At 40.3% G+C, this 22,354-nt stretch overlaps 1 protein-coding gene and 1 non-coding gene across 5 annotated transcripts in view; one reads left to right on the top strand and one right to left on the bottom strand.

The window, feature by feature from the left end:
• The window catches only part of NEMP2 (nuclear envelope integral membrane protein 2), a 47,427-nt gene that overhangs the window by 19,923 nt on the left and 5,150 nt on the right, over positions 1-22,354 (bottom strand). For 3 of the 4 annotated variants that reach the window (XM_028122588.1, XM_028122603.2, XM_028122597.2), the window contains exons 2-9: positions 17,866-17,981; positions 13,099-13,330; positions 12,900-12,972; positions 11,697-11,790; positions 10,768-10,882; positions 8,710-8,935; positions 5,346-5,522; positions 2,444-4,675 (exon numbers count right to left, since the gene is read on the bottom strand). In XM_028122588.1, the coding sequence (XP_027978389.1) occupies positions 4,552-4,675; positions 5,346-5,522; positions 8,710-8,935; positions 10,768-10,882; positions 11,697-11,790; positions 12,900-12,972; positions 13,099-13,330; positions 17,866-17,981 (1,157 nt within the window). In that variant the 3' untranslated portion in view covers positions 2,444-4,551. Of the gene's footprint in view, positions 1-2,443; positions 4,676-5,345; positions 5,523-8,709; positions 8,936-10,767; positions 10,883-11,696; positions 11,791-12,899; positions 12,973-13,098; positions 13,331-17,865; positions 17,982-22,354 lie in introns of those variants that run through there. The other variant, XM_028122606.2, reaches the window with a different exon arrangement.
• LOC114226199 (small Cajal body-specific RNA 20) lies at positions 19,587-19,717 on the top strand. The gene has a single exon (XR_003612697.1).

Genomic DNA, 22,354 nt, shown 5'->3' with positions numbered 1-22,354 from the left:
CCCTAGCTCTCTTAGTAGTTTGTTAACATTTAAATCTGTAATACTACATTCTCCCAAACTACAGTGCTATGTTCAAATGTTTGCCTACACCCAGCAAGCATTCAGTTCCAACATGGATTATAATCATTAAGTTGCTTGCAGATCTTAGTTAAGAGGAAAAATTAAGCAAAATATAAATTGAAGAGCTGGGAAAAATAACAAGTAACCAAGGCAATTCTATAGCGTGCAAGAGCCATAGATAGGAGGGGTTATAAGACATTTGTTCCACAGTTTCAGTATTTCTTTTTCTTCTAAGGGGTGTCAAAAAATGTAAGCAAGAATTTTATAAGCATTTAACAAGTTACATACCCTATTCTTTGCAAAACAGTCAGCTGAGGATATTATTCTCTTCAACTGCAAACTTTTATTTTGAAAAGGTCAGGAACTTTTTGTTCCCTGAAAAGATCAATGGGGGTCTTGAAAAATAACATGTAGACCAGTGCTAATCAACTTGATTCTCATTTATTTTTAGTGTACAAAATACTGGTTTGTGGTTGATGGAAGGCAGGAGAATTGGTCCATTGCCCCAGAGTTGGCACGCGCCTAACATCAGATGTAGTCATCTCTTCAGCTGATTAGCCATGGAGTCACTTACCCGACTAACTCTGTTTTTTAAAGATGGCAGTAAAGGCAACACAAAGGCCCAGGCCCTGACACACTAAGGCTCACATTCTGATTCTACCACTTTAGCTACTGTGTCCTTTAGCAACCTTCTCTGTCTGTCCTCAGTTGAAAAATGGAAACAATGCTAAACAGTGATTAGAAGTCCAAATGAAGAGGCACAGAAAGGGCCTAGTATAGCACTTGATAGATGGCTAATAAATCCTGGTACTCCTCCCCTTTCTCCTTTTGATTACTGCCTTGCTGGAAAATGGACCAAATCTAAAAAGTAAACAGATTCCCCCAAACAACTTAAGCAAGAAACAAAGAGCAGCTACCCGACTGAATGTGTCTTCCAAGATTTATCCTAGTAGATATACACTCAACCCAAATCTCCAGTGACCTATTAAGGTATCACATTCAGGGGTCATAGCAAAAATAAGCATAGTTACCTGAAAAAGGTAACTAGACTCGTAGGCCTGAGAAAGACTGCAGATTTAAACAACATATCTGAATGGTTGGTCAATGATAAAAAAATCACAAAAACAACAATCACAGAAAGGAAAAGCTGGTAGGGCCTGCATAAAGGAAGGGTGGTCTTTGCCAACAGATTTAGTATCTCATCACATTAGCAACGGTAGCCCCACTGAGGGGGTTGCATTAGACTTTGGTCTGGTGACATTAAACATGTGAATTATATAACAAACTTCCTTTGTTCTCTTTCTGCTCAAGCAACCTTCTGACCACCATTTGACCCCTCATAGGGGTCTTTTGGGAGAGAATATGCTGGTTTTAGCAATTCAAGTGTTTTTAATCCTTATGCTGGTTTTATTTTTGGCTGTGAATCACTAAATAGACTATATGAATTGGCTAATTGCAATGACAAAAATCAGGGTTCTGAATCAATAAGGTCAAGATTCACACCCACGTGGTTAAGTCATCAATGTCCTATCACCTACTGGGGGTCTCTCAAAGGCAGCTTACTCCTGGGGTCACCTACAAACACCTCTGTCTTACGGCATGCTTCTTTAAAATTCTACATCCATTAGCTATGCATAACAGCTGGACAAAAAAAGCTGATTTAAAAAGTTCTACTTCTCTAACTGGGAAATAATCACATACAAAATAATCCTTTTTCTTTTCTTGACACAACTGCAGGGGTCTTAATTCACCCACATGTTTAGATATATTGATCATCATCTATTCCAAGCCTCTTAAAATCTGAAATTTCTTAAATTTCTAGATTAAAAAAAGGTCATAAATTCAAATATTATCCTAAACATCAGATGGACACTCCCCTCTAATTCAGCCCTTAGTATTACTGGCAAATTGTACAACCAATTCACAAAGCATTTTTTGTGATATGCAAAATGTGTTTTAAAACCTTTAAAAATAACATTTGAATGATACAATTGTTTAAGCACAGCCACCTACGCTAAATCTCACCCACACATTTTGGTGTCAAATAGTCCCAAGTTGCTAACAACAGTGAGCTTTTATGAAGCATCTTGCATAGGCAATAACACAAAGCGTTCAGCTATGCTCCGTAATTGCACACCTATGGCGATAGGAAGCACGAGGCCAACTTTCAACCACCTGTGAAGGGCAGAGCCATTTTAGTGAGTGATCATTTACACAGTTTAAAGGCCTTTAAATAAATAACAGGGGTGGGGGGGGGGAGAAAAGGAGAGATGAAGGGGGGAAGAAGAGAAAAAAGGTCTCCTATGGGAGTCATGGGATTAGAACTGTGATAAAGCACTATAATAAACCCCAAATCAAATGAACACAACAGAAACACACCAAATGTATTATAAGTAATGCTTGTAATTGTTCAGCTTCTCACAGTTCTCACATAACAGAAACTGACAAATCCATGATTTCCTCTAAAAATAAACATGAAAAACAGTATCCCAGAACAATCTTGTTCTTTTCCTTCCATTGTGATGGTTAGCTTGACCCATGAGGTGCTGCTTCCTTCTGTAGTCAGCACCTCTTCAACCCGGCATAGGTAAGCCCTAGGGGGTCTGGCTGGGACAGACCCTGGGAACTCCAGCTGACTGTTCACATGTTATTCACACACACATTCTGTCAAAAACGGCCTCCTGGGAGGTGAATGTGGTGATCACAAGCATGAATACATCTGATACATTTATATCAGCAATAAATTATAAAAAAATCCGATTAAACTATAAAAAAATGACATTAGAACCATTTTATACTTATAAAACATCATCATCACAATCATCATAAATTTGAATGGAAGATTCTTTGGTATCTGAAATCAGTCTATGTGAAAGCCCAGATTGAATTTCGTGCCTTTCACAAAAAATTGCAAAGCTCCTAATATTAAAAGGTACCTGGCCAAAAGAGAAACTTGTAAAACATTGACACACTGTTTCAAAGAGGAAATATCATGTGAAAATCAACATAGAAAGTTCCAAATGGTAACCATGCTCTTATTCAACAATTCAGAAACACTCTACTGAACTTGGCTCAGGAAAGCAGCTCCTAAATTCTGTGTGTCCTTCCTCCGTATCCCTTCTTCTAGTAAAAGGAGAGTCCTCATTCTTAAAGAATAGAGGCATAAAAAACCCACCACAGCAAAAAAAGACTATTTTTTTTATGTTTATGTTTCTTAAAGTGAATCAATTTAGCACATCTTAACCCTTGGATTGTTTTGCTGTGTTCACATCTTTTCTCAGCGCTTGTTTTGGCCTTCTTTCCCCAGGGTCAAAGTTCATAGTCAGTCCCTCATATCACTCTGGAGAATCAAGAAAAAAAGGATTTGTTCTCTGAAGAAAGATCACAAATCTGTTTTGTAGGAAACTGTTACAAATATATATAACTCAATTTTAAAAAATGGACTAGTCAACTCAAAATGTCACAAAAAGTTAAATGTCTTCAATTTCAACATACAGAAACTACAGAATTCTCATTTCTAATTTTTATACATGTCTATAAAAATCTTACCAAGCTTTAAAATATAACCTTAGGAAATGCTTCTCTATCATAGTTATCAAAAAGCTAATTGTCTGTTATTAAAAAATAAAAAAGTCACCAATATGGTGAAACCCAAGGCTGTAGGGAGATGGTCTCCAGGCTCACCTCTGAAGGTTGTTTCCTACAACCCTGAGTTGTAGGAAACGCTAGGATTGGAGTTCTAGTCCCAGCGCTACCTCCAATAGCTTTGCAGGTATGGACAAGTTATTTAACCTCCCCAAACCTCAATCCTGCCATCATTAGCATTTTCCAAATTGTTCTAAGGAGTATTAATCTCATGAAAAAGGGTTCTGTGGTCAAATTAAGTCAGAAACTGCTGCACACAATTTCTCTTTAGGAGATTCACAATGTGCATTAGTATTGTTAATGGCTCTGAGAAGTCTTACATTTGTTTAACTTTGTCTCAATCTTAGATGACCTCAGAATCCCTTTACTGACTAGCACTCATTAGCATCCTGTGGATTATAATTTGGATACACTGATCCAGCATATCTCAGATCTCTTCCAGCACTTATACTGATAACATGTAGGAAGAGCAGTATAGTCTTTTGACACAAGTTCTGAAGGTTAAGAGAAGATTTAACGTCCTGGTGTTGACAAGGCAGATGTTTGTGTTAACTGGCTCCTTGAAGATCAACATGATTCCCCTGTTCCTAATGAAAATCTTCATTCAAGGAAAGTGGTAATGACTCTCACAGAATCTTGATGGCTACCTATAGTACAATAAGTAGCAGAACTCACGAAGAATGAAAAGTTATCTTCAATATAGTTCAGTTTTCCTTTCTAGTATGACTCCTTCCCATAGTAAATGCTTTTGCCACTGTTCCCTAGAACAGTTCTGGCCAAAGTTAATAGGACCCTTGCCCTTAACCCATTTCCTTGTCCAGAATGAAGTCAATGCACAGGCGGTCATCAGGCAGTCCTCAGGTTAAACAGCTGCTCTTCCAGGAAGGCACCCCCAAAGCCATATTGTTCTTCATGGAGACTAATTTCTTCAGGTGACAAGTGGCTTCCTCCAAGAACAAAGTCTGCAAATCTAATAAGTATTTTTTTGTTTTAAATAAAGTTAATGTTATCACAGAAAGGTTTATTTGGAAGATAACATGTTCTCTTGCTATTTATCCTCTTTAATTAAATTTGACTTATGGCAATAGAGAACAGCATTTATACACTGGATGTAAAAATGCAATGGCTTATGTGATCCTTCTAGAGACATTCAGGGAAAGAACAGAGAAGCAGGCAGACTTAAAGCACCAAGTGCTGCCGAACATACCCACTCCTGTTTTCTAATTCCTTCTCTCTTTTTTATTTGATTCATTTTTCATTTGTCATTTCAGTACGTCAATACTTTCCCCCTTCAATGTTTAATTTGAGGGCACTGTTATTTGGATAAAGCTATGACAAAGGCAAAGCAGTAAGGAAAAAGATGTTGGGGCAAAGATGTCTTTCTTGATAAACTCTGAAAAGATCTTCCATAGCAGTAACTTCCCACATGTAAGTGATCTTTCTGACCTTCCCTATCAAACACGTCAGGTAAGTATCTGTCCTGACATTAGCAGTTCTCTGCAAGTCAGAGCACTGAAGAAAAAGCAGACCCTCCAACAGCCTCCACATTGTTCCTAGTCTGAAGTACGGTAACAAACTACCCCAGTATTTTCACACTCATTCTAACCCACGTTTGGTCCAAGCAGCTGAGCAGGGCTTACTTGTTGGGAGCCTGGAGTCTGGAGACGACCAACCACGCGGGGAAGTCAGGCCTGCGGCAGGCGTGGCGCAGCCCCTCCAGGGCACCGTTCGTTTCCGTATCCGCCTGTTCCCTGTACTCGTCTTCAGTAAGATACTTAACCACCAGCTTTTCTGATGTAAACCATTTCTTCATTTTCCTAAAACATGTGGCATGGGTTGCTAGATTCCTGGTCATATTTGACTGCTCAATTCAAACCTTAAGATTTATAGAAAATCATTTCTTAGAAAGGAACAGTAATACTTAACTTCCTTGATATCACACTGTACTCTCATGGTTCTTAGAGCGACTGAGGTATATAGAACATGCACAGTCTGGGCCGAACAGTACATTTCCTTTCTTCCTGGACCATCCTAAATTATGTTCCTAGGAATTTGAGGCTCAATTTCTGATAGACATATTAATTGTATTTCTCTTCTCAGTGATTTTTAATTGCACAATCAGACCATTAAAAGTCTGGCTCTTTTATGCTTGGTCTGCTCATTATCTTGGGCACTAATGGAAGCAATTCTTTGAGATGCGGAGACCTGGCAGAATCAATTACCACTTAGTCGCTAGCCCAAAAAAAAAAAAAAAAAAAGGAAGGGAGGATTTGTGGGATATCGCCTCCACCTAGTGGTGGAGATTCTGACTAATCCTACAGAGGAGGAGTAATTATTGTACAAGGATGGTTTATGTACAATAACTTATAATAACTCCTCCTTTGTTACATGCTAAGGGGCTCATACTGGAATTTTTTTTTTCCAATCAGGAAAAGTCCTAAAGGGAAGAATCTCATAAAAATGGCAATGACGATAAGGTATTAACACATATGTTACATTTATCAATGAGTTTTTAAAAATATTCTTGGGTGGTTTAAAATTTAATTTAACCAGAGATTCCCAAATCTACATGAGTATAAGAATTACCAGGAGGTGGTTTAAACATATATTCTCTTGAGGGTTGGGACCTGAAAAACCTTTAAACTTTTAAAGATTGTGTGGTGGTGAGGAGTCAGATTGGGGCACCACTGACATTATTTCCTTCTCCTTTTCTGAATACCTAGCCTGGTCTCCCTAGAGGAAAACCTCTGGTCTCTACACAGAAGACTGGGACACAGTCCTGGCTTTGAGGTTTATCCACTGAGTTGTCAACTGAGGCATTTCCTTAATGGTTCTGAGCCTCACTTTGCTCATATGAACAAAGTGAAAGCAATAACATCTACCTCATGAGGTCATTGCAGGGATTAAATGAGATATTTCATGTAAAGTGCTTAGCACAGTGAGTGTCCTATAGTGAGAGTTCAACAAGGACAATTAAGAGAGTAGCTACCATATACTAGGATATATTCAAACAGCTCTTTGTAAAACTAAAATACTATACAAATCACAGTCTTATTTCTCTGGTTTGCTATTTAACATATATGTTCCTGTTTTTTCCTGTTGTTCTTCGCATAATTATTCACTAGCAAAATGAAAAGCTAAGGAAGTTACAAAACATTGTATTAAATTCATGTTAACGGAATGCACAGCAAGTGCACAGAAGGACCATCATGCAGATAACAGAACACACTTTACATTTGGCAGGGCAGCTGGATGTCTAAAGGCAAAGAGGCCCAAATTCTATCTTGGGTTCCTCAAGCCACAAGTGTGGCGAAGGGCCAGAGGCCTGGGAGATGTGGACTGTCCAGCCTCCTCCCAGCAGAGGGACCTCTGGTAATCCCAGTCACTGTTGGTCTCTCAGGGCAGAGAGCTCTTTGCTAACAGCAGCCCCTCTGACCCAGCCCTGCTGCCTTTCAGCCTTGCCAACATTCTCTGCACAAGAACCCTGTCCTGTCACTGGTACTTTTTTAACACTGTGACATGGTTACATATGCAGTCCCAGATCCATAAACTACCACTTACCAGAGTCTTCTTCCTCACAGCTAGGTTTACCTCATAAATATTTATTAACTCCCTCACTGCCTCACTGTCTCACTGCCTGACTCTAGGCCATCATCACCTCATGCCTGCACCACTGTGATGTCAGTGCCTCGGGGCCTCCCGGTTATATACACCCTCTGTGCCAGAAGGCAGTTGGGCCACATCCTGCCACCCAGACAGGTTCATGGTCTCTGCTTTGATCTTGACTGTTGAATGTATTTTTATTTTCAGATTAGTTACCAATATTTAAAAATAATAACAATTCACATTCAAACCCATATTCCCAGCTTTTCTAAAAAACAAAACAAAACAAAACAAAACAAAACAAAAACAGAAGATCTGGCAAAGGCAGGGTCCATATTCCTACATGGCAACAATCAGCTCAAGCTGAGTAGTAACTGCCCCCTTTCTGATGAGGCTGCGCTATAGAATTTCCCACAGTCCTCACGACGGCCCCACTGCCTTACCCCTGCTCAGCATCACCCATTCAGTACCAGCCCCAAGCAACCGGATTTATAACTCCAGTCTAAGCAGCAGGCAGAGAATGCTGACTGGAATGCATAATGGCTTCTGGCCTCCACCATGTACAGGATCAGACTAGATTCCTTAACACAGCCTGTAATGCCTCCACAATCTTGCCGACGCCCACCCTGCTCACCGGCCTCATGGTGCTATCAGACTGGGCCTTCTCCCTGTCAGGAAAGTCCTTTCCACATTTATTCACCTGGCTGTTTTAATTCACGAAGATTCAGCCTAGTAATTTCTTCTTCAGGAACTCTCCTGAACTCTGTGTGCCATAGTCCCTGAACAGGTACATCTTAACACGTCAAAGATACAGAAATGTATGCTGCTGTCTCAACAAGTACACACCAAGGGAAGAAACTAGCCCCTTCGTTTGTGCACCTGACACAAAAACAGGTGTTCAACTCAATGACTAAGGAGAGACATAATAAAGCTGTGGCAATAGAAGTTACCTCATCTCTCTTTCTGTATTTTTAAAGGGCTTAAGCCTTAACTTAAAACCTAAAAAAAAGTCCTAAACATAAATAATACCTTTCAATTATTTTTCTAGCTCTATTTCACAAGCACAACAAATACCTTTAAACCAATCTTGGGCCCTAATGAAAGGAAATGTAGAATGAAAGTAGAAATTTTAGGCAACCCAGAGTGTGCCACTGATTTCAGTGAATTCTGGGTGAGCTGTAATTACCTAGTAATTGGGGGAAGTCTTCTGAAAGATTCACGAAGACTAGAAATGGAGATGGGATTCAATGCTGACGTTCTCCTTCCTCCTCCTCTCTCAAATCTCCAGATGAAACGTAGTTAATTATGAGACAAAATATGACACGTGCAAGAAACTTACCAAAACAGTAAATAAAATCAGAGCTCAAAATGTCCAATTTACAAGGCAAAAAAGATACGCACCACCTCATATAACTGAACGCTTTCAATGGGTAGCGCAGACTCCTGGAGGACAGGGTGAGGATCATAAGTGCATATGAGTACTGGGGCACAGTGACCCCACAATAGATGAGGAGCAGGGCGAGGAGCTGTAGTGTCCACGTCAGAAGATTTACATTCCTTTTGTCAACAAGGGGCCCGTGTTTGTAACAAACAGCAAAGCTGAGAAATCCCACCATTAGGACATAGCCTGTAAAAAAGCAAAAGAACTTGAAAATTTGAACTTGAAAAGTTGTATGAAAAATCCTGGCACAGCCTTGACTTAAGCTAAGAATGTATCAGAAAGCCTTCATATTTAGGACTTCTTTTTCCGAAGAAGTTAAGACTGAAAAACACATAGAGGGATAGTTATTCCTTCCATGTGAGATACTACACTGCCTTCTGTAATAATTGAGGATATTTAATAATAAATTATTATGATATATATCTGTTTTTTAGCCCAGAGTCCTAGATGGACGAATGTTATCATGGTTGCTTTGGTCAGGATTTAAGCCTCAGCATATGTCAGTTGGCTACAAACTCTATTTTTTATTTTTACTTTCTAGTTAAAAAAGGAAAATACAATTTTATGGTGGAGGGATCAGGCTGCACCCACTAGCACAGTGCTCAGTTTCTGCACTAACAGCGGTGAGATAATGAGAGATTCTGCACCTCCTGCTGGGATCCAATGCGAAACGCACATCTCCTCTTATGTATTCCACCAAAAGTGTTTCATTCATATATAAGCAAGCCTCAAGATCTAATTTCCAGGTCAGAAAATACAGGGGAGAGAGGAGCAGATTAAATTATACTGCAAAGGAGTAATCAGAGAAATCAAGAAAGTGGGACACTCTATAAGACAACTAGATTGGTCTTTTCAGCATATCACTATGATGAAAAAAGGAATTGTTATGGATTATAAAAGACTTACAAGACATAGTAGATACAAAATATGGTTCTGGACTCTATCTCCCCTTATACAGACCAACCATCAAGGACACCTAGGAAATCTAAACATGACCTGAGTAATTTATGTAATTATTATTTTTTTAGATTTAACAGATATTTAACTATAGAGGAAAATGCTCTTGTTTTTTAGAGATGCTTACTGAAGTAGTTAAGGGAACATACCATGATATCTATAATTTACTTTAAAAATACTTTATCATAGGGGCGCCTGGGTGGCTCAGTTGGTTAAGCGGGCAACTCTTGATTTCAGCTCAGGTCATGATCTCGAGGTCCTGGGATGGAACTCCGCAGCTGAGTCCCCTGTCCAGCTGCGTGCTCAAAGAGAGTCTGCTTAAGGATTTATCTCCTGCCTCTGCCCCTCCCCCTGCCTGTGCACGCAACTCTTTCTCTCTCTCAAATAAATAAATAAATCTTTAAAAAAAAACTTTTATCAAAAAAAAAAAAGAGTGAGCTAAAGACAAAATCTTCAAGGAAAACAAAAAATTGATTGCTTTTGTTTTGGGTGGGTGGACTTATGTGAAAAATTTGGTGCTAAGGGGTTAGGAGAAAACTGATCCTCCCATTCTCCATTATTTCCCAATTAAAACAAATAATTTAAAAAAGTTGTTTGTTTTTGGTTACATGAAATAAGAACAAGTGGTTTCTTAATAGCCTGTTTCTGAAAATTCAAGTTTTCATTAGTCATTTATATTTAGAACTTCTCACCTTTCATGCTGAGTACATTAAGAAAAAGAAAGAGCCACATTTCAGAGGAATTTTTTCATTACGAGTTAGATCTGGTTAGAGCTTAACCACAATTCAATAGCATAAAAGCAGTCAAAAGAGACAAATACTTTTGTGCTCTTTTGATCATTAGTACAGAAAAAGAAAGATGTCATAGGGAAAAGAGTCTAAAATGAGATCTAATGAACTGAAATCATCAACTGTGGGAATAAAATAAAATATTGTTAACAGCACTTCTCCTTAGTTCAAAAGGAAAATTTAGACGCCAGAGAGAAACATTTCCAAAGAAGGCCTCCAGTTGTACTTTTCAGTTTTACCAATAATAGGACAAATTTTTAAAAAATTACCTACCTAATATATATATTCTGTTTTCATGCCATTGCCACTTTAGATCTTCCACCAATCGGCACACAACATAAACTGAAGCAAACCAACAACCAACCATTAGAGCCCAAAAGGTGCTATACTGTGTGTGGAAGAAAATAAATGACAGTTTTTGGTTCATTCACTCACAAAAATAGGAGTAAGCAAATAAACCCTTTGTATTAGAAACTTCTACATCAAATTGCACTGAAGTCAATTCAAGATACTCTCTAGAGTCTTGTTAAAGTTATGGTCCATGAACCAGCAGCATCAGCATCACCTGGGAGCTTGCTGGAATGCAGACTCTCAGGCCCCATGGCAGACTCTGAGTCAGAATCTGCATTTCAATAGGATCCTCAGTACATTAAAGTTGGAAAAGCACCGTTTCAAAGAAGAAATTTATCTCAAAATAATGCCAGTGCTGCAAGCTTTAATCAGAGTATCTGCAACATTATCATCATGAACTAATATTTATCCTCAACTAAGTGCAGAGCTCTCTTTCATTAAAGGTGTTTCGGGAACTAATAATAATGAAGAAATCCCCAGATGTAGCAATGCAGGTATTCAAGGCCTTGATGGTTCAGCATCACAACATTCCTCAGCTCTGCTAAGACAAGACAAATTTCTACTCAGCACAGGTCAGTCCCCTGCCACTCATAAGAAAAATGTAATACCCAAAAGTAAAAGGGTCTCAAAAAAATTATCATCAAAACTTAATACTTACTTTAGGGTATATATAATAATAAACAAAAATGGAATCCCTAGAAAAAGATACATTTTAAAGTCAGTTTATACAATGCAGAAATACAGTTTGAATTAGGAACTGTCACAATCAATGTGAATTAACTTTGATCAATTTTTCATGTCTATGAGATCATGGTTTCCCTCTTTTATTCATTTATACACAGTATGCCTACCTTAGGAATAAACCTTTTCACCAGCAGCAGGACAAAGACTAAGGTCATTAGAACACCTAGCACGGTCCCAGAAGAGTAATAGAAAATAGGACTTCTGTCAAGACAAGCAGATAAAAGCCATTTAAATGCTAAGCAGCACTTTCAGTATTAAAACCATGTTTGACCTGATGACAGTAGCCATAAAGAATACTAAGGAGAAAAACTCAGAAGGTAGCTTTAATTACATCCTATACTCTTAAAAAATGAAGCCTGTACTTGAAATTTATGGTAAATAGCTTGCCACTAACTCAAAACAAAATGTCTGAGTTACCTTCTATGTTTAGAATCTGATGCAAGAGGAATTACTGAGCACCTAACATGTAGCAAATGCTGGTCTGCATGCATTCACAACAGCCCTGTGAATCGGCTATCCATGTCTAAGTTTCACAGAGGAGAAAACAAAGGCACCAAGAAGTTAAAGACCATCCCCAAGTGAGTATCTGCCAACTGGAGGATTCAGGCATGTAGCCTAGTTCCTCTGAGTCCAAGCTTTACTCTTTAGGCTATGTAACTAACATTGGGTTTCTAAAGGACATGGACTACATTAAACACACTTAATTATACTATGAGAAAGATGAACAATATTAAGAATAGCAAGCTAAGAAGTAAAATATTACTGGAAAAAGACTCCTTTTTCATGAGAGAAGTTGTAATACACAAAATATCAGGATAATATGTTTATCCAAGAGTCAGATACTTGTTAAATTCAACCTTCTGTATCAGAGCCACGAATCTTGGAGGCAGCTTGAATCTAATAGAGAGAGCAAGGCATCTGGCATCAGAAAACCTGAGTATAAATCTCAGTCCTAGCAAGAACTAGTCATGTGATCATGAATGTTGGTTTTCTCATCTATAAAATGAGAACAATAATACAGAGCTTACATAATTGTTAAGAGGATCAGATTTTAAAAATGCATATTAATACATAACACAAAATAATGCATGTAAAAGCACTCTGTAATATATACATACATATCATGTGTACTGTTACTAGTTTTTAAAGGCCTTTCAAGCACTATCTTCAGACCTATTGTTTGTAAAACCTAAAGCAAGAACTACAAGCTAGTGTGGAATTATTTAGCATAGGGTCAAAACTGTCCTGTCCTCTTTTTAAAAGGATAAATGATAATTCACAAAATCAAGAAAGTAAAAATGGATACTTACTGACTCAACGTCTTTGCATAAAAGAAGAGGAAAATGCCTGCCACAAACACAAGGAAGAGTTTGAAATCTACAACTGGAGTAAAAAAGACACACACAACAAAGATTTCGCGTCAATGTAGTTAGTGAAAAAAGAGAAAAGTCAATTTATTGACATGTCACTCCAGAAAAACTAAATCGAGAAAATCAGAAAAAGACTTACTGTTTCGATTCACACTAATTGTGTAGACAAATATCTTCCTGACAGGCTTCACAGAAAAGCACATGGTCTCTCCATATGGATTGATGATTATGGTTATTTCATTAGACTCCTTTGGTGCCCAAAAATTATGAATCACACATTTGATAAAAGATAGAATGGTTTCTGGATACTGACAATTATGTCTTTCTGTGATATATACAATATTGAGCAGGCCTGAACTGGTAATTTTCACCTATAAAATAAGAACAAACAAATCTATAAACACGTAAACTCCTTCTCATAAGCTCCTTAAAATCATGAGCAGAGGAGTGAAGAAAGCCCAAGATAATGGAGTAAAGAACGGACAGTCAGATGTACACAATTCCAGGGATCCCAGAGATGGACCTACAGATCTGTGTTTAGTTTGAACATACTGGAGCAGCACAGAGACTTTGCAAAGTGAATGTTTCTTCCCCTGAGTTGTAGGTGATTTAACTCCCTCTTCTAGCAAGTTGTTGTGGCCAAGGGACATGGGAAAAAGGATGGCAGAAAGTAATAGGTGGCAAACTACTTGGTTTATAATGGGGTTTATTATCTCTACCATTGTCTACTGTGTTTGAGAAAAAGCACTTCCTCTGGATCAGCTGTGCATATGTAATTCATTCAGGCTTCTCTCCCCATGCCCCCTGAAGAAGAATCTAACCACAGGTCCTATTCAAGTCTCACTAACAAAGTACTGGCTACAGTACCAAGCAGACAGTGACAATCCAGTCAGTGATCATTAAATGACAATTGTGCTGCTGCCTTTGTCTGTCCCTCTCTATTCATACTCTTCTTTGTTCAAGAGTAAGGTGAGCCAGAAAAGGGGAGTGAGATCACCAGCTCTGAATCTCGGGCATCAGGTGATATAACCCACTACCTATCCTCATTTCTCTTGGACGTTAGCTCCTGGCTCACTATTGCTCTATTTCCTGTCATACTTCTCAGGGATTCAATATGCACAATATATACACCAAACTCCTTCCTATACTCTGACTCTCAGCATCTTGAACTCCTCTCCTCTTGTAGTCTTGTCCCCTGCCTGACCTCAGCTAATCACTCCCATGGCCACACTCTGGACCTTGTCATTACCAAACTACAGGCCCTCTACAGATTGTTTCATGCATCCCACTGGCTGACCACCAACTCCTACCTTTCCAGCATGCCCTTTATAGGACTCCGAACCCAGGAAGCCTTTGACCCCACCATGGATCAAGCATTTTTCCCCTGCTCCTCACCCTTTTGATGTCCTTAGCCCCTTCTTATCCAGCTAAATTCCATGATCAATGATTATAAATCATTCCCTTGCATGTACCCCTGACTCCTTTGCGCCATTCTTGCTTTGTCACACCCACCTGCAAAATCCAACTCTCCACCCATTCCGCTCTTGCATTTTCACCACCAAATGGTGCCAGACACACAGCTGTCTGACTTCAAGCCCCTGAGTGTGAAATGGGACCTGAAGCTACAGGCGATCATACCACACATTCCTATCTACTCTCCACTTTCTTCAACAAAGATTTCACAGCTTTTCCTTCCTTAATACCAACACCTCCTCCTCATCCTCACTCTTGGCTGAAAAGGGAAGAAGACAATGTCAACAGGCTCCTATCCCATTACCCAACCACCGGTGGGCACCTGCAGGCACGTGCTCTGCTTCCTGCCTGTGGGGAGGAATTTTCTGCCACACAGGAGATTTAAAGGAGATTCTACAGGCACTGAATCAGATCCACCTTTGTCTACTCAAGGACATCCTAACAATACTTCTTCCCTCTCTATTGGACCATCCTACTGATGTGGGAAACAAAGGCAAAAGAAAAATTAAATTTCCTTACTACCTACAGCCCACTGATAAGTCCTTGAAACAGGGAGAGTGACATTCCTCTAGAAACTCAGCTGCCTCAATGTTAATACTTTGCTAAGGGCAAAAGGCAATCTTAGCCCAACCCCCAGGATCCCGTAAGTCTGTTTTAACATATAAAAATTCCTTTGGAAACTTCCTTTATCTCCACCACCCAAGATACATGTCTGCAATCATCCCCCAAGCATATGACCCACCAATATACATCTGAAGGGTCTCATGACTCAGGTTTTATTAGTCAGTAATAAATGACCTTTTCCCAACAATAGCTAGCCCTCTCAAGGTCCTGGACACCTTGCTTCCAAAATTCCTTAAGAGACTTATGCTATCCCTAACCCCCTCCCAACTTGAGAGTATATAATGAGCCACTGCTCATGATCTCAGTGCAGCTCTTTCTGCCCATGGTCCTGTCCCGGTACTTTAATGAACTCACCTTTTGCACCAAAGATGTCTCAAGAATTCTTTCTTGGCTGTTAACTTCAAACCTTAACATCTTTCCTACATCACTATCAGCATACAAACATGTTGATACTTTTCCCATGGGGGAGGGGGAGCCTTCTTTTGACTCCACTTTCCCCTCGCTTCCCATTGCAAACAAATTCTTTTAAAAAGTTGCCCATACCTGCAATCTTCAGTTCTTTTCCTCCCATTCTCTCTTTAACCCGCTTCAATCATGGAGTGTTTCATTCCCAACAGGCTGTCCCTGACAAGGTCACCAGTGGCCTCCATGTTGCTAAATCAAATGGCCAATTCATTCTCAGTCATCATATTTGATCCATCAACAGCATTTAGCACTGCTGATCATTCCCTTCTCCTTGTAACACATTCTTCCTGCAGCTTCATGGACATCTTCACTTGTGCTCCTTCTCTCTCTCCTCTGCTGGCTCCTTCCTCCTCCCTATATATATGACTGACCCAAGGCTCAGCTATTGGTCCTCCATCTAAACTCACTCCTTAGCACTGTCTATAAACATGCATCGCTGCTTCATTTTGCAGAAAGAAACACAGGAAAGACATAGAATCTAGTAAGACTGACTACCCACAAGGGCTTGGTAGGAATGGGTAGAGGAATGAGGGGGAGTGACACTTCTCTGAGAATACTTCTGCACAAAGTTGTGATTTAAAACCATATTAATACCGTACCTACTAATAAATGATAATAAGATCAACTAAGATAGGGAAAAACCCTGAAAACAAATAAAACCCAATATATTTCAAATGAATAATACAACCATATTAAAGGAGGGTGTATGGGAATAAATTAACCTAAGTAATTCTGGAGCACAGTACTTAGACTATATACTCTTAAACTAGAGGTAAAACACACTCTAAACAAATATTGACAAATAAATAATAAATTATTATTCTAGCATTAGGCAAATAAATCAATATATTGAGAATATTGAAAACCAGTTTCCCCCATCAGAGAAAAAAGTTACAAATATGGCAAGGAGAGAGATTAGAATGAACCCAATAGTATGGAAGATATCAGAACTCCTGTTTCTCAACAGATGGAGAGACAGAAATAGATATGTGCACAGGTGTATGGGTGTATATGTTTCTGTGTCTACACATATGACAATGGTATCCCAGCACTAATAAACACACCTAACTCTGAATGCTCCTTGAAAAAATGTATGATTCCAGAGCTGGGTTTAAGAAATTATAAGATAAGCCTGGAACATCTTGTTTGCCAGAAGATGCTCAAATGATAGGTACAAATTAAAAGGACACATGAGCTACTCTGAAGGTGCTCCTACTGGCCAAATCTAGGACAATCTGAATGTCAAAATAAATAATGAAGTAATGGATTATAACCCACTGAATCAATTTGCAATCTGTAATACTATGTGGATATAAATAAACTGGAGGAGGAAAAACTCTTCCTTATTGAAGAATGCTGATGAATGTAGAAAGAATAATGGAATTAGAAAATGACCATTTGATAAACATCATGATGATAATTGATTCATGCAAGCATCATCAATGTATGATAAAACTAGGAAGTGGAAGTTTGATGAGGAAAAGGATATCTACCTCCTCAAAATACTTATTACAAAGGGCAAAATGGTCACTTTACAGTGGTAAAATTGTACATTGCCAGATACCTGCAGCGGGTATCAAAGCGGTGTATATTACCAGTAATAGTACATACCAACATCATGTGCCTTCTGATATGCTGTCCTATCTCTTTCAGCCTAGAATACACTCTCTTGGTATATTATCCTGGTAACTCACTAACTTCATTAAAATCTTTCTCAACTATCACCTTCTCAACAAGAACTTGCTCCCCACCTCCCTCATTCCACCTATTTTACAGTTTCTTTTTTCATAGCACTTATTGTTTTATAATTTTCTTCTCTATTACATTTATGGCCTATCCCCTACCCCTAGGAGTATAAACACCACAGGAGCTGGGATCTGTTTTAGGATCCTAAGATACGGATGTATCCTAAGAGCCTATGATAGTAGTTCCTGGCACTTAGCAAGTGCTTAATAAATACATTAAGTGCTGAATGAAGGAAAGTACTAGGCTACTGAGATTAACTATTATCTTGGCCATACCGGATCGGAGAGCAGTTGGGACAGCAATTATTTTAGAAAGTAGGAGAGAGGGTGTTGTCTTGAGTTGTGTCTGAACAGCAAGCACACTGTGCTCACTTAGATACCATATTTATTTGGAGTGGCTTGGAGAAGGGCTGACAGAAAGTATGAAGAGTCAATGTTCCCTTCCACATGTCCCTTTCCCTTGGGCCACTCTATGTGATTCCCGAATCAGCTTTCATACTGATACACTGCTCTGTGTCATATAAAAGCTATTTTTTATTCTTGAAATAGTACATTTTAATTCTCAGTTCCTAAGACATGATTTAAATGTAGGCTCTTACCTGCACAGTCGACCACATGTATTTCCACTCCACTTGGGAATTTTGATTGTAGCAATAACAGTCTGAGTCAGAAGTTTCAATAAAATCCATTTCCTTCAGAGCTTTACACCTTGGAACTGAGAGATGGAAAAGAGAATATATTTCCTAAAAATAGTTAAGTTCCCAGAATCTTATCTTTTTTTTTTATTCACAAAAATAATGCTATTTTTACATTCTCTAACGAATGAATTCTTCTACATGGTAACTACAGTCCTTCAGTCTTTCCAACCCACAGGAGACAGACAAAAAATTACAGTCTAGTGTCAATACTCTTATGATATATGGAAGGCACTGTAAGCACACAGAGAACAGTCTTAAAGTAGAGGGCAAGAATTGGGGGCAGCTTCCTGGAAAAGAGGAAATGTGAGTGGAGTATTGAAGGATAAGTCGGAGGCAATGAGGCAGAGAAGACGAGTTAGAGGGCGGCAAGTACATACAAAACCACAGAGCTGAGGGAAATCACCGAAGGGGCTCAGTCATTCACTGAGGCTGGAGTGTGGGGGATACATGAGGGCCTTTCAACATCTGCAGTAGAGAGGTAAGCAGTGGTCACCACTTTAAGGAGTATGGACTTCATGCTGAAAGCAGAGCACTGAAGCATTTTAGGTAAGTATCAAAGTCTCAGTGGGAAACTGCTGACACTCCAAAGGGTTTCACTGAAGAGTTCAGTGAAGATGTGGACAGAGTTAAGGCATTAACACTGTGAACTAAGGCACCGTGAACTTCCTAGACATCAACAACAGCTGGAAGCCTTTAACATCCCTAGGTCTGAAATGGTAAAGGCAGGACTCGATCTTATTGGAGCTACTGAAGGCTGGCGGACAGTCTAATGGGATGCAATCCTTGCCAAAATGTGGGATGGTGGGATGAAGGTATGACTACTTCAACCTCTCTCTCCTGCCCTCCCATCAGGGCCTCTCACTGGCCAAACCCAATGGGAACCAAAGGGCAAACAAGCCCAGGTGATAGAGTCCACAGATGCCAGCTTCCAGGCACCAAGCAGGGGAAGGAAGGACAGAGAATGGATCTGTGGGGACAAACAGAGAATAAGCAGTTTAACAGGGAAACAACAGGTACACAGTTGTGTTTTAGAAAAAGCATTCTATAAGCAACGTGCAATTTTAGAGGTGAAGAAGACTGAAAGTAGAAGAACCTCTAAGGAGGCTACTGAAGCAATCTTAGCAAGAAATGAACGAGGTAGGAGGGATTAAAGACCACTTACGACGGGATCAACAGACTTTGGAGAATCATTAGATGAGGGAGAGCAAGAAGATGACATGAAAGTTCTGGTTAAGTGGAGAGATGGTGAGGCCCTTCACCCAGATAAGGAACACTGGAGAAGATGCAAGCTTATGCAGGGAAAGGGGGATGAGCTCAATCTGGGACATAACTGAGTTTTGGTTGTGGGACTAAGTGAAGATGGATAGGTCTGCAGCACAGGTGAAATTTGGAGACAGAAGTAGATACATGTGTGTCTGTGTGTATAAATATATGTGCATTTGTGTGCTATATGTAACATAAAAGTAATAGATAACACATGACACATATATATTATATATATGTATAATATACATATACATACATATAATATACAGAGGAGGAGAGACAGGTGCTTCATTAGAGGGTAAATAGCGTAAGAAAATTGTAAAGTAATGGGATTGATTTTATTCTGTGGCTGCCTCTGTATCTGAATTTTAAATGAAGTGAGATGCCCTTTTCTCCTCAGTCAGGGCTGGAGACCAAGATCCGCCCTTGAGGATCGCTGTCAGGGCTGCCACATGCTGGCAGGCTTGTTTTCCTGCCTCAGACATCTGTAGTTGCAAGTTTCCTGCCTCTAGCTCTCCTTGGATAGTGCCAAGCTCTCAGGAGCTGATCCTGGCCTGCGTTGCCCCACAAGTAGCTTGGCCCCCAGCCTGCCCCACAGGCAATGCCTAACAAACACACCTAAACACGTAGTCATTTACCACAAAGAGGCCTGTGAGGGAGTGTGGCCTCTCACCTCCTGCCCTCCTACTAAACAATGGCTTTGGCCCCTGGGCATATCATTGGGGGAGGAGAGGGTGTCCAAAAGTGGGGATTTCTGTGGCGGAAGGGGCATCCGAGGCCACCTAACTCATTTCTCCCTGCCTGGATTCGTGCGGGTACCAGCCAGGCTGCTCCATCCATCTACTCAGAGCCATGTCTCCCACATAGGATCCCCTACAGGACTGTGAGGTGCAGGGTGGTGAGGAAGAGCCGTGGGTGGGTGCTGGAGGAGGCAGAGCTCCACAGGCGTCAGGGCAAGGAGGTCAGACCTGACACTCGGTACAGCCGCCACAAGCACAAGCCCCGCTCCTGAGGGGTTAGCTTTATCGAACCCGACAGCTCCGGCTCCACACAGTTGCAAGGGGGAAGTGTTCTACGTTGAAGTGCTTACTTCCATCAGCTCACAGAATAATGTTCTAGAAAAGTTTTCAAGTTCTGTTTTTCTTCACTAACAAAAGTTCTGAAAGCATCTTATTTTGTTCTAAAAGCAATAAATCACTTTCTGTGAGGAAAAAAAATAAAGTGAACTGAGATGAAAGTCATAAATTCTTCTGGATCCAGGATCCGGTGTCACCACTACATCTGTCCATAGGAAACAGGCACAGAGAATGCTACAGGCACACAGAGAAATGGGCCTTATGCCCATCCCGCATCTCCTCCGAGGAAAGTGTGGTCAGCTGCTCCAGAAAAACCCACAATGAAGCTAGAACAACCTGGTACACCAAAGTTGGGGAAAGACTGAGTAACTAGTAACTAGTCAACAATTACATCCATTTAGGGAATAATACTGAATAAGCCCACATAGGTCCGTGTCCTAGCTAGAAGCATCCTAAGCATTCAACTGGAGAAAGTGAAGACAGACTTGGGGAGAAGACGCAGAGAATACCCACTGATGTAACTGCAATAAAGTCACAAAGCTACACAAAGCAGGAAAGTCACAGGAGAATCCAGTAATTTCCATTGTGACACTGTCAGATCACTTAATCTTTACTCTTAAATTGTGAGGAAATGCATATATTTTTTAATATACCAACAAGTTTGCTGAGTCTGAGAGTCTGAGATGCAAATACAAGATTCTAAGAGACAGGTCTCAAAAAGGCATGTGAAGGAAGGTCTAGAGGCGCTCTGCTAGATACAGGATACTAAAAATTAAAAATGCATCCCCTGCATGGCCTGTTTACATACAATACCAAAAGGAGAATGCAGAACCAGTGTGACCCACACAAAGCAACCAACGCTGAGGCGAATTCTTGGGTATATCTGAGATACAAATGACTCCTGGCCACAGGCTACACAGGGGAGAGGGCACTCCTGGACATCTAAGGGCTGGCAGCTAGTTGTAGATAAAGACAATGTCAAAGGCAGTGTAGAACCTGGGAGCATCTGAGCAACTAAAGCACATTAAAAGCCTTCAGCTAGTGAGAGCAGAGGTAGGATTGGAAGGAGGGCTGTGGACCGGCCTTCTGGTATCCCATGCTCTGCCTCTGCAGAGTCTCCTGTGGTGTCTCCGAGCAGGAACAGGGCTACACCAGGTGGCGAGAGTTGACAACTTTACACTGGGGGTCCTCAATAAAAGAGAAGAATTCCTACCTATTGTTGGAAAGGGAATTCATTCCAACAGGACAGGTAAAGGGGGGAGGCCTCACGTCCACAGACCCCAGCAGCCTCAGGCCACTGTAAGAACATTAACTTCCAGCCAGTTCTCTCTTCAGGTTTACTCCTAATACCACACTGGTGCTCAATGCCGGGCACTTTTTTTAAGGGTGGCCACAGGGCTACTCCCGGCATTGCCTCTCCTAGTGGGCTCCTCTACTTCGAGAAATCAGTCCCCATAAGAACAGTGAACTACTCCTCTTGTTAGTGGTGTGAGGGAATATCCTCTTTCTGGGACCTGAACTTTGCAAACAAATGCTGCCTTCCAATGAGTTTTTTTTCCACTTGGTCCTAAGGCTATCTCCTAAGTCACTTAATATCTGTAACTCTTAAGAGCAAGATGGTGTAATTTAAGTAGAGTGCAATAATTTTAATTTAGAAGTAAATGCTTCTCTGTGATCCAAGCCAGTCTCCTTGCACTTGGATTACTGTAATAGTCTTTTAGCTGGTTTCCCTGCTTCCAGAATTGCCCCTATAATGTTCCCCTGCAACCCATTCTCCAATCAGCATATAGATCTTTTAAAAACATCAGAGCACACAATTTACCTGCTCAAAACGGATGACTTCACCCTGCACCCATAATAAAATCCTTCCTCCCTTCCAAGGACCTAGTACCTCTGACATTCTCTCCTCTACTCTTCCTTCTCTCAGCTCCTCAGGCCACACCAGCCCTCCCATCCTCAAGATGCTGAGACACTCCTGCCTCAAGTTTTCCTACTTGCTGATTCCTTGACCTGCAATCTGCTATCCCCAGATTTTGGCAGAGTTTGCT

Source organism: Eumetopias jubatus, unplaced genomic scaffold (assembly GCF_037043125.1).
Source record: "Eumetopias jubatus isolate StellerSeaLion01/CBP00866 unplaced genomic scaffold, mEumJub1_p1.0 scaffold_3, whole genome shotgun sequence".
NCBI classification, from domain to species: Eukaryota; Metazoa; Chordata; class Mammalia; order Carnivora; family Otariidae; genus Eumetopias; species Eumetopias jubatus.
The sequence above is the reverse complement of the archived record's forward strand: the minus strand, read 5'-3'. Positions and strand labels throughout refer to the sequence as shown.